The sequence below is a fragment of the Salmo salar genome, chromosome ssa20 (assembly GCF_905237065.1).
Source record: "Salmo salar chromosome ssa20, Ssal_v3.1, whole genome shotgun sequence".
NCBI lineage: Eukaryota > Metazoa > Chordata > Actinopteri > Salmoniformes > Salmonidae > Salmo > Salmo salar.
Genome location: NC_059461.1, coordinates 35,741,364 through 35,754,793, shown reverse-complemented (window position 1 = coordinate 35,754,793; position 13,430 = coordinate 35,741,364). Strand labels below are relative to the sequence as shown.

At 44.1% G+C, this 13,430-nt stretch overlaps 1 protein-coding gene across 1 annotated transcript in view; it reads left to right on the top strand.

The window, feature by feature from the left end:
* The window catches only part of LOC106580554 (substance-P receptor-like), a 42,907-nt gene extending 38,859 nt beyond the window's left edge, over positions 1–4,048 (top strand). Inside the window, exons 4-6 of the mRNA XM_045704199.1 lie at positions 403–599; positions 3,310–3,518; positions 3,573–4,048. Coding sequence (XP_045560155.1) covers positions 403–599; positions 3,310–3,518; positions 3,573–3,688 — 522 coding nt within the window. The 3' untranslated portion in view covers positions 3,689–4,048. The remainder of the gene's footprint in view (positions 1–402; positions 600–3,309; positions 3,519–3,572) is intronic.
* The last annotated feature ends 9,382 nt before the right edge of the window (positions 4,049–13,430 follow it).

Here is a 13,430-nt window from a genome sequence, read left to right as displayed (position 1 = left end):
CTTCCTGGGATAGCACTATAAAGGGAACATGGTTCCATTTGGAACGCATCCTAAACAACTCTTCTGCATCAACTTCAGGTCAAGCCAAAGAAACAGAGGGAGGAGTTGAAAGTTTGCCAATGTTTACTTCTTCCTTCAGGACTCATGAAATAAACACGACGACACCCTGAGCTTCAAGCTTTCTCTACTCCTCTCATCATTTCCCAACTGACAGCTACATGTCTGATTGTTTCTTATTCCTCTAACATACACCGTCTTCCACTTTCTTTCTGCTGTCTTGTCCCCTTTCTGAATGACTGAATTGAACACAGAATTACATTTACAACTAATTAAATAGAATATCTGTGGAATGGATGAATTGAGCCCAACTCTTTGTGGTATCTGTGTCTCTGTCTGTGTTAGGTGGTGAAGATGATGATCGTGGTGGTGTGTACGTTTTCTCTCTGCTGGCTGCCCTACCACGTGTACTTCCTGCTCCACCTGTTCTTCCCCCTGCTGTTTGAGACACTCTATATCCAACAGGTATACCTGGCTGTCATGTGGCTGGCCATGAGCTCCACCATGTACAACCCTATCATCTACTGCTGTCTCAACGACAGGTCGGTACACTACACTACACTACACTACACTACACACACTACACATGCACACACACACACTCACACACAGGTACGCACGCACACACACAAGCAGGTACACTACACTACACTACACTACACTACACTACACTACACTACACACGAACACACACACTACACACACACGTACGCACACACACACACACACACACACACACACACAAAATTGTTTATCATTCTCTTTAACACCTGTTTTTATTATGTACATAGATTATTCATTGCATTATTTATAAGTTATGGACTGTTCAGCACGTATTATTCATAACTTTTACCACTGTGGTGAAGGCAAAATGAAAAATACTTATTTGAATTCCTGCATGAAAAACAACCACTTGCTCTCATATGACTTGTTGACATCCTGGGTATGGCACATAATAGTAAAACCTCTATGAGTTTGTTTTTTAATGATTTTTAAATTGTTTTGGAAAAGAAGTGTGAATTTACCACCATAGAGTTAGATGGTATGGACACTGTCATTGAGGGCTTCACCATTTTAAAGTAGTCAGCTGGGTGGGACTTCCTATGGGTGAAGGAAGGATCACATGATTCCATCCGGTTCATCAGGAGGGATCCGCCAATAAATTCTACTTGTGAGCAAACATTCCATAACTGTAGGTAGCAGGAAATCACCAACCATGGCTTTATACATGTTCAAACAATACACTCTAGATGGCAGTATGTACCTTTTATGCCAACTAATAGAAGTAGAAGAAAATGGACTACTTCAAAATGGAGATGGCCTCAATGGCACTGCCCGTGCGCTCACAGACACCATAATGGAACATATATAAAGATGATCTTTATCATTCTATATGTTTACCACATATGACTGGAAAAAATACATTTGAACGGCCCTACAACTGGTAATTACTAGCAGGAAACTTGTCTATCATCCTTGAGCTCCAAGTGGGAGGTGGGAATTTACCAGTTGTGAAGTTGTAAATACCAATTGGATGCATTCACATGCACTTGCTGAGAAACATCCGATTAGCTAATAGCCAACAAGCTGTGTCAACCATAAACTAAAAGTACAGCTATCAGGCTCGTAAAGAAATTATGGTCTTCAAAAACCATATTAATAAATAGCTTTTTAAAATACTGTTTCGTAGTTAAATGCTGAAAATGTTGTTATCAAGGTAATTTCCTTAGTAGGTGACGTCAGAGGTCACCATTTGGGAGAAGTCAGAGGTCAAGGAGGATAGAGAAGTTTCTCACTAGTAATTACCAGTTAGTATCATGTTTTAAGGTATGACCCAGGTGCAGACAGTGTTCAATAAATGAAAGTTTATTCTTTAAACAGGGGCAGGCAAACGACAGGTCAAGGCTGGCAGGGGTATATAATCCAGATTGGGTATAAGGCACCGGAACAGCAGGCAGGCTCAGGGTCAGGACAGGCAGAGGTCAGTAATCCAGAGTAGTGGGGCAAAGGTACAGGACGACAGGCAGGCTCAGGGCAGGCAGGAATGGTCAAAACCGGGAAACCAGAAAACAGGCACTAAAGCACAGACAGGCGCAAGGGAAAAACGCTGGTAGTTATGAACAAACAAAATGAACTGGCACAGACAGGTATAAGTACCCAGGGGATAATTGGGAAGATGGGCGACACCTGGAGGGGGGTGGAGACCAGCACAAGAACAGGTGAAACATATCAGGGCGTGACAGTTAGAGGGCCGTTCAATAGATTTTTCCCAGTGGTATGTTGTAAACATATAGAAGGATATCAATATCATCTTTATACATGTCCCATTATGGTATCTGTGAGCGCATGTGCAGCGCCATTGAGGCCATCTTCATTTTGAAGTAGTCAATTACATTTTTATACTACCTATATGAGTTGGCAAACAAACTGAAAGGGTGCATACTGCCAGCTAGAGTGTGTTGTTTGAACAGGTTTAAAGCCCAGGTTGCCAAAGTACTACCACCTACAGTTATGGAATGTTTGCTCACGAGTATAATTAATTGGCTGATACCCAGATGGAATCATGTGATCCTTCCTTCACCCAAATGAAGGCCCACCCAGTTAACTAATTTTAAATTCTGTAAGCCCTCATGTCCATGCCAAAATAGGTGTTATCTATCTAGAGTCCTCTATCTAACTTTATGGTGGTAAATTCCCACTTTCGACTTGGTTACGAACACAGCATAATTCACTGTGGTGGTAAAGTTTTATGAAGAGCCAACTTTCAATTGGTTTTCAGAATAACAAGCTGGTGTCCGAAAAATGTCTGAAAAGTCTTTGAAATATGTCTCTGAAGGATGCCTAGTTCATACTCGGTTATGACTGAGTGTCGTTACAAGACAAAATGAAAATGTGAGAGTTAGTTGCACTGCTAGAGAACTGTTAGGGTCTAAGTCATGAAACATTATGCAGTGCTCTTCTCTCCACAGCAATATCCATTTGAAGTTTCAACATTCATAACCACATCTGCCTCTACACTCATTTTCCAACAAATTCTTGCCTCTTCGTCTGTCTTCAGCCTTTTTACTTTCTCATTTTTTGAACATGTCTGTCTGTCTCTGTCTGTCTGTCTGTCTGTCTGTCTGTCTGTCTGTCTGTCTGTCTGTCTGTCTGTCTGTCTGTCTGTCTGTCTGTCTGTCTGTCTGTCTGTCTGTCTGTCTGTCTGTCTGTCTGTCTGTCTGTCTGTCCGTTGGTCTCTCTGTCCTTCCCTAGGTTCCGAGCTGGCTTCAAGCAGGCCTTCAGCTGCTGTCCCTGTGTCCCCGCCGGCTCCTACGAGGGTCTGGAGCTCAAGTCTACACGTTACCTGCAGACCCAGGCCAGCATGTACAAGGCCAGCCGCATGGAGACCAACGTGTCCACCGTGCTGCATGTGGCCGACGACCTGGAGCCTCCCAGGTTTGGGGCCCTATCTGTGGCCGGGTGTGGGTCCGAGGTGCGGGGGGTTGGCGGAGGGGGAGGGGGGTTGTGTGCGGTAGCGGCACCCAGGCGCTCCTCTCTGGATCTGACCTCTAACGGCTCCTCGTCCCGCAGCGTCTCCAAGAATGTGTCGGAGACCTCCAGCTTCTACTCTAGCAACAACCTGCCTGAGTAGAGAGGGGAGAGGAGAATCAGGCACCGCTAAACACTCCATCTCACTATACCTGCCAATGGGGGCTGTGTGTGTGTATGTGTGTGCATGCATGCGTGTGCACATATATTCCATCCATGTTTGTCTTTGACCATTTACATAATGTCCTTTCTTTGAATGTTGGGCATCAAGTCTACCGCCTGTGGCTGAGGCTTGGTTGGTTCCCCTTCAGAGGGCAGTGTGCTTATCCAGTGGTCCTTGGTTCAAACTAAGGCAATAAGGCATATCCAGAGCACACTGCCTGGTACCTGCTATAGCCCAGAGAGATACTGTAAGGGCTGGGTTCATTTTTTAATTTATTTCACCTTTATTTAACCAGGTAGGCAAGTTGAGAACAAGTTCTCATTTACAATTGCGACCTGGCCAAGATAAAGCAAAGCAGTTCGACAACATACAAAAACACAGAGTTACACATGGAGTAAAACAACATACAATCAATGATACAGTAGAAAAAAACAAGACTATATACAATGTGAGCAAATGATGTGAGATAAGGGAGGTAAAGGCAAAAAAGGCCATGGTGGCAAAGTAAATAAAGTATAGCAAGTAAAACACTGGGATGGTAGATTTGTTATTTGAAGAAAGTTCAAAGTTAAAATATAAATAATATGGTGCAAAGGAGCTAAATAAATAAATAAAGTAGGGGAAGAGGTAGTAGTTTGGCCTAAATTATAGATGGGCTATGTACAGGTGCAGTGATCTGGGAGCTGCTCTGATAGCTGGTGCTTAAAGCTAGTGAGGGAGATAAGTGTTTCCAGTTTCAGAGATTTTTGTAGTTCGTTCCAGTCATTGGCAGCAGAGAACTGGAAGGAGAGACGACCAAAGGAGGAGTTGGCTTTAGGGGTGACCAGAGACATATACCTGCTGGAGCGCGTGCTACAGGTGGGTGCTGCTATGGTGACCAGTGAGCGGAGATAAGGGGGGACTTTACCTAGCAGGGTCTTGTAGATGACCTGGAGCCAATGTTTTTTGCGACAATTATGAATCGAGGGCCAGCCAACGAGAGCGTACAGGTTGCAGTGGTGGGTAGTATATGGGGCTTTGGTGACAAAACGGATGGCACTGTGATAGACTGCATCCAGCTTGTTGAGTACGGTATTGGAGGCTATTTTGTAAATGACATCGCCGAAGTCGAGGATTGGTAGGATGGTCAGTTTTACGAGGGTAAGTTTGGCAGCATGAGTGAAGGATGCTTTGTTGCGAAATAGGAAGCCAATTCTAGATTTAACTTTGGATTGGAGATGATTGATGTGAGTCTGGAAGGAGAGTTTACAGTCTAACCAGACACCTAGGTATTTGTAGTTGTCCACAAATTCTAACTCAGAACCGTCCAGAGAAGTGATGCTGGACAGGCGGGCAGGTGCAGGCAGCGATCGGTTGAAGAGCATGCATTTCGTTTTACTTGTATTTAGGAGCAGTTGGAGACCACGGAAGGAGAGTTGTATGGCATTGAAGCTCGTCTGGAGGGTTGTTAACACAGTGTCCAAAGAAGGGCCAGAAGTATACAGAATGGTGTCGTCTGTGTAGAGGTGGATCAGAGATTCACCAGCAGCAAGAGCGACATCATTGATGTATACAGAGAAAAGAGTTGGCCCAAGAATTGAACACTGTGGTACCCCCATAGAGACTGCCAGAGGTCCGGACAGCAGGCCCTCCGATTTGACACACTGAACTCTATCAGAGAAGTAGTTGGTGAACCAGGCGACGCAATCGTTTGAGAAACCAAGGCTACTGAGTCTGCCGATGAGGATGTGGTGATTAACAGAGTCAAAAGCTTTGGCCAGGTCAATGAATACGGCAGCACAGTATTGTTTCTTATCGATGGCAGTTACGATGTCGTTTAGGACCTTGAGCGTGGCTGAGGTGCACCCATGACCAGCTCTGAAACCAGATTGCATAGCGGAGAGGGTGCGGTGGGATTCGAAATGGTCGGTAATCTGTTTGTTGACTTGGCTTTCGAAGACCTTAGAAAGGCAGGGTAGGATGGATATAGGTCTGTAGCAATTTGGGTCAAGAGTGTCACCTCCTTTGAAGGGGGGATGACAGCAGCTGCTTTCCAATCTATGGGAATCTCAGACGACACGAAAGAGAGGTTGAACAGGCTAGTAATAGGGGTTGCAATAATTTCGGCAGATAATTTTAGAAAGAAAGGGTCCAGATTGTCAAGCCCAGCTGATTTGTAGGGGTCCAGATTTTGCAGCTCTTTCAGAACATCAGCTGAATGGATTTGGGAGAAGGAGAAATGGGGAGGCTTGGGCGAGTAGCTGTGGGGGGTGCAGTGCTGTTGAATGCAGTAGGGGTAGTTAGGTGGAAAGCATGGCCAGCCATAGAAAAATGCTTATTGAAATTCTCAATTATAGTGGGCTTATCGGTGGTGACAGAGTTTCCTATCCTCAGTGCAGTGGGCAGCTGGGAGGAGGTGTTCTTATTCTCCATGGACTTTACAATGTCCCAGAACTTTTTAGAGTTTGAGTTGCAGGAAGCAAATTTCTATTTGAAAAAGCTAGCCTTGGCATTTCTAACTGCCTGTGTGTATTGGTTTCTAACTTCCCTGAAAAGTTGCATATCGCGGGGGCAGTTCGATGCTAATGCAGAACGCCACAGGATATTTTTGTGTTGGTTAAGGGCAGTCAGGTCTGGGGAGAACCAAGGGCTATATCTGTACTGGTTCTACATTTCTTGAAAGGGGCATGCTTATTTAAGATGGTGAGGAAGGCATTTAAAAAAAATAACCAGGCATTCTCTACTGACGGGATGAGGTCTATATCCTTCCAGGATACCAGGGCCAGGTCGATTAGAAAGGCTTGTTTCAGGGAGCGTTTGATAGTGATGAGTGGAGGTCGTTTGACCGCTGACCCATTACGGGTGCAGGCAATGAGGCAGTGATCGCTGAGATCTTGGTTGAAAACAGCAGAGGTGTATTTAGAGGGCACGTTGGTTAGGATGATATCTATGAGGGTGCCAGTGTTTGCAGCTTTGGGGTTGTACCTGGTGGGTTCATTAATCATTTGTGTGAGATTGAGGGCATCAAGCTTGGATTGTAGGATGGCTGGGGTGTTAAGCATGTCCCAGTTTAGGTCACCTAGTAGCACGAGCTCTGAAGATAGATGGGGGGCAATCAGTTCACAAATGGTATCCAGAGCACAGCTGGGGGCAGAGGGTGGTCTATAGCAGGCGGCAACGGTGAGAGACTTGTTTTTAGAGAGGTGGATTTTTAAAAGTAGAAGTTAAAATTGTTTGGGTACAGACCTGGATAGCAGGACAGAACTCTGCAGGCTATCTCTGCAGTAGATTGCAACACCGCCCCCATTTGGTCGTTCTATCTTGTATGAAAACGTTGTAGTTAGGGATGAAGATTTCAGAGTTTTTGGTGGACTTCCTAAGCCAAGATTCAGACACAGCTAGGACATCCGGGTTGGCAGAGTGTGCTAAAGCAGTGAATAAAGCAAACTTAGGGAGGAGGCTTCTAATGTTAACATGCATGAAACCAAGGCTATTATGGTTACAGAAGTCATCAAAAGAGAGCGCCTGGGGAGTAGGAGTGGAGCCAGGCACTGCAGGGCCTGGATTCACCTCTACATCCCCAGAGGAGCAGAGAAGAATGAGTATGAGGGTACGGCTAAAAGCTATAAGAATTGGTCGTCTGTGACGTCCAGAATAGAGAGAAAAAGAGCATGTTTCTGGGGGCGATAAAATAGCTTCAAGGTATAATGTACAGACAAAGGTATGGTGGGATGTGAATACAGAGGAGGTAAACCTAGGCATTTAGTGATGATGAGAGAGATATTGTCTCTAGAAACATCATTGAAACCAGAAGATGTCATAGCATGTGTGGGTGGAGGAACTGAGAGGTTGGATAAGGTATAATGAGCAGGGCTAGAGGCTCTACAGTGAAATAAGCCAATAAACACTAACCAGAACAGCAATGGACAAGGCATATTGACATTAAGGAGAGGCATGCTTAGCCGAGTGATCAAAGGGTCCAGTGAGATTCAGACAGCTAGCCGGGCCATAGGTAGCAAGCTGGTGGAAGATGGAGGGAGGTCTGTTTTTAGCCACCTCGTGCGTTTCCGTCTGTGGATTAGTGGGGTTCCATGTGGAAGGGGGGACCAGTCCAAGTTGGCAAAATAGTTAGTTATAGTGGCCCAAGAGAAGTGCCCGATAGACCTATTCAGATCGCAGCCGATAAGACAGCTAACGATTAGTGGGCCGCAGAATTGGTGATCAGGTTACGTCGCGACGGAGGGGCCAGTTGGATAACTCCCTCGGGCAGATAACGTCGGTGGTCCAGTCGTGAAGGCCCGTTGGGGCTCCGCATCGGCAGTAAAACGGGTCCGGATAGGTGATTGTAGCCCAGGAGACACTTCAGCTGGCTAGCTCAGGAAAAGCCCACGAGTGGCTGACGGAACTCTTCAGCTGGCTAGCTCCGGAATAATGTGTGTTAATTCCGGGACCGGCGTTGCCAATAGTCACTCAGGTAGCAGCTAGTTAGCTGCAAGATCCAGGTGTAAATGTCCAGAGCATGCGGTAGAAATCCGGGGAAAGGAGAGAGAATAGGACCGGTATGCTCTGGTCTGAGTCGCGCTGTACGAAGACTGGCGATAGCTTTTCGAGCTAATGGATATCTGATGACCGCTAACCGTGGCTAGCTGAACTCCAACGTTAGCCAGTGAAAATGGCTAACCTCTGGCTAGCTTCTGTTGTGGATTTCAGATTTGAGGTAAATAATACTTTCTTTTTTAAATTGGTGAGGCGGGTTGCAGGAGAGTGCTTTGAGGTTGAGTTTTTTGAAGAAAAAATGTAAAAAGATATGCGAAGAAAAATATGTAAATATATATATATATATACACGGGACACGACAGGAGGAGGGTAAAGGACGTCTGAACTGCTACGCCATCTTGGATGAACAACCAATGACTGGGTAACAAGACTGGGTCAATACAGGACAGGACTGGGTAAATACAGGACAAGATTGGGTCAATACAGGACAAGACTGGGTCAATACAGGACAAGACTGGGTCAATACAGGATAAGATTGGGTCAATACAGGACAAGGCTGGGTCAATACAGAACAAAGTTAATACAGGACATAGCACTAACTGAACCCGATAACCTTCACACCATCAACACACCTTCAACTATCAGAATGTATCCAATACTTATCTAGCAATTGACATTTGCTTCTAAGGACCCACTCACCACACACACACAGTGGTGTATGAGTTCATATTACCACCCGTACTTCTGAATGGTGCATTAATGTTTGATTGCCGCCCCCGTGCTGGAAGCACAGTCAGTCCTCACAGTATAGTGGTTTCTCAGTTTGTCAGAAACATATGATAAGCCTAAACATAAACATAAACATCTGATTCCTGTTGCATCTCTTCAGCCCCTATAGTGTAGCCCAGGCTTAACAAGCCCGCACTCCATAGGACACACACTTTGAAACAGATTATTGTGGCTGAGGTGTGTTTACCTGGTGGCCTGTCAGCATGTAGACTTCAGTGGAATAATGTGGGATGGAGCTGAACAAACAGACCCTAACCTGAACAGTGTTAGTCAGCTGTGTACAAGACAACAGGAGAGAAAAGTGGTGTGATTACAGAGGCAGAGAAACTGCACTGTGAGGACTTCCTCTTATACCGCATGCTCTTATTGACAGTAAACGCTAGATGGATTGTGTTTTCGGGGATGATGTTAGTTCTTATAACTAGCGATGGGAAGATGTGCCTGGATACTTAGCATAATGCAGATATGAGAGGAAGGGAGGCAGCTTAGAGGCCATGCTCTCTTTATGAGACTTCTGGGTCTCAAATGGAACCCTATTCCCTTTATAATGCGCTACTTTTGACCAGAGTCCTATGGACCTGTTCAAAAGTAGTACACTAAATAGGGAATAGTGTGTCATTTGGCATGCAACCTCTGTGTGAGACTGAGTCCAGCAAGAGGGAGCTATTTTAGCTGTGTGTAATGATTCCTGATGTGTCACAGCAAGTCCTGTCTAACCCGCCATCTGAAACCCAACAATGACACATCATATGTATGTATGATGTTCAGCACACACATCCCCACACAATCACACATTCTCAAACAGACACACTGACACCCGCAGTTGTTCACACGTCAGACAGAGGCACACTCACACATGCATGGGTGTGCTTACACACACCCCCCCACACACACTTTGACCAGAGTAAAATGAGCACAGTAGTCATCTCAGATCTCCGGCAGGTTTGATGTGGAGTTTCAGCTTGGTAACACTAGGTCAACATGATCTAGAGGGCAGAGGGGACAGGAGGGGTAACAGAGGGTCAACATGATCTAGAGGGCCGAGGGGACAGGAGGGGTAACAGAGGGGCAAGTACACCTGTTACTTCATATCTCTGGGCCTTGTAAGAGTGAGTTTATTGGTAGTGTGGAATATACACTGAACAGAAATATAAACACATCATGTAAAGTGTAGGTCCCATGTTTCATGAGCTGAAATAAAATATCCCAGAAATATTCCATACTCACAAAAAGCTTATTTCTCTCAAACTTTGTGCACAAATGCATTGACATCCCCGTTAGTGAGCATTTCTTCTTTGCCAAGATAATCCATCCACCTGACAGGTGTGGCATATCAAGAAGCTGATTAAACAGCATGATCGCTATACAGGTGCCCTTTGTGCTGAGGACAATAAACGGCCACTCTAAAATGTGCAGTTTTGTCACACAACACAATGCCACAGATGTCTCAAGTTTTGAGGGAGCGTGCAGTTGGCATGCTGACTGCCTGCAGGCATGTCCACCAGAGCTGTTGCCAGAGAATTGAGTGTTCATTTCTCTACCATAAGCTGCCTCCAACGTTGTTTTAGTGAATTTGCCATTACGTTCAACCGGACTCACAACAGCAGACCACGTGTATGGCGTTGTGTAGGCGAGCGGTTTGCTGATGTCAACATTGTGAACAGAGTGCCCCATGGTGGCGGTGGGGTTATGGTATGGGCAGACATATGCTACGGACAACAAGCACAATTGCATTTTCTCGATGGCAATTTTAATGCATAGAAATACTGTGACGAGATGTTGAGGCCCATTGTGGGGCTCATTTTTTTAAGGTACTGTATCTGTGACCAACAGATACATATCTGTATTTCCAGTCATGTGAAATCCATAGATTAGGGTCTAATGAATTTATTTCAATTTACTGATTTTCTCAAATATGAACTGTAACTCAGAAAAATCGTACAAATTGTTGCATGTTGCGTTTATATTTGTATTCAGTATATAATCTACAATATAATCTACTATATCTAATATATCTACCAGAGACAGTAACTGAGGAGTGACAGTGCAGAAAGAATAGTTATCTAATTACAATGGGATAAGTAGATCTTCTACGCACCCAATGATTTACGTTTTAAAGGGATGATTTGTGTGTGTGTGTGTGTGTGTGTGTGTGTGTGTGTGTGTGTGTGTGTGTGTGTGTGTGTGTGTGTGTGTGTGTGTGTGTGTGTGTGTGTGTGTGTGTGTGTGTGTGTGTGTGTGTGTGTGTGTGTGTCTGCGTCTGCGTGTTGACAGTTACACATCTCAGTGGGCCCAGTAATCTGTAAAACAGCGGTCAGGATACACCAGACATTCCATTACTCCTGTAGACAGCAACTAAATGAAACACGCCTTGCAACTGAATAATTTACCATGGGCAACCAGGTAGGCTGTTATTCTCTGCAAACAAGCTCTCCCAGGCACAGACACTAGTCTAGCTAAAAAGGCATTGCTCTCTTACAGTTAGTCAGACAACATATGGACTGAATACTAAAACCAAAAATAGACCAAACACTCAGTTTCAAAACACTGCAAAATGTTTTTCCATTTCACATGGCAGGTTCAAGTGGGGATTTTGTCAAAGACAGGCAACTGAATGCGTAATCATCCACATTCAAAACCCATCTGTTAATTGACAATGTTCCAGGTTGGATGGTAGGTTGTTTAAGAAAGCAGTGTTGGTTTTGATCACTGTAGTGATGGAGACAATAAGTTTGCCTTGTTCCTGTGGCTGGGAGAGAGCTGGCGCCAGTCTGACTACTCAACTGGGTGAATGTCCTCATCAGTGCCATCACTCTTCAATCACACTAATTACCCACAAGAAAAGAGCGAGACGGAACAGAGAGAGACAGAACAACTGCACACACATAGAGAGAGAAGCACACAGGCAAAGACAGGGTAAAAAGAGAAGATATCTCTTTAGCCGTAAGAGTCATTCTAAAATGGTGTGTCTGTGCAGAGGTAGTGTTTGCATTCATTAAAACGTGAGGCCCAGTTAGGTAAAAAAGAAAAGAAAAAATGGTTGTAAGTGTGTGCATGTGTGTGTGATGTGTTTTTCACTTACCTGTATGTAGGAGTCTACCATCTACATGATGGACCCTGGCTGCTGCAGCGCACCATGAGATGTGCTTATCTCTGCTACAGTGACCTGAGTGGTTACTGCTTTGATGGTCCCAGCTGTACTGCTAGACAGCAGCTCACACACAACTTATAGTATAGCACAGTTACAGTTACGTTCCAAATGGAACCCTATTCCCCATATGGAATAGGTAGCCATGGGACGCACACACAGTGCTCTCTGATACAGTGCTGAATGAGCAGTTCATCTCTTATGTGGACCTCTTTGTACATATTACAGTTATGTTTGGGATGTTCTTTATGTACAGTATAACATTGTTGTTTCTTTGAAATGTAATTGTCAATCATACCAGTTCACCTCCTACTGTAATGTTACAAACACTTGCTTGTTTGCTACTATACATGGCTTGGCTTGTGAGGTCTGTGTTGATCGCTGTTGTACATTTTGTTTTGAATGTAACTGTCAAGCTAGACATCACATGAAAGCAGTTGAAAATATTCAACTATTACAGCTGATGTGATGGGGTTTACAAGCTGTCGGAGGGAGAAATTGAATGATGCAACTTTGATCTCTCTATTGCATTAATCTATCAAATGGATTTCTCTTGTCAGGCTGTTGACTTCTCTGAGACACTGTTGAACATTTCTGATACTTTGTCTGACAACTACACTGACTGAACTATTAGCCCAGTAGGCAGCATCCATGGAGGAACATCTCTGTTACAACACAACATGTATCACAGGCCAGTGCCATATTTCAGCCTCTAGCGGAGTCTCCTCCTCTGGCTACTATCAGCAACTATATCCCAAATATCGAGAACCCTCTTGCAGTACATTTTTAGTGGCTGGGGGAGGATTCTAAACAGAATGTTGCACTGTATTAAAGTATCACTTTGATATTTCATGCTTTCATATGTGTTATTATGTGTTATTTCAGACATGTGTTTCATGTGTATATTTTACTCTTGTTGGGAGTTATTATGTCAGCATTGTGAACGGTACTTATTACAGTATTATCAATATATTTTTTAGCAGGATTCATTAGTAAAACAATCAAAGGTATTTACAAAGTTAGTATTATTTTACACTCAACCACTATCTATGATCTATATTATCAGATGTTTTGTGGAACTTGTTTGCCTTTTAAAGTGTAACTATGTTGTTCGTTGTTTTCAAGGTACAGCTCAATATTGTGTTAATATTATGAATAAATGTTACCTTTTATTGTAGCTAACTTTTTAATTCACCATCAGTTTGGCAGGAATAGTGTACCCTGTAGTATATATTATGGCTTCACACAAATAATCTAACAATGTTTCAG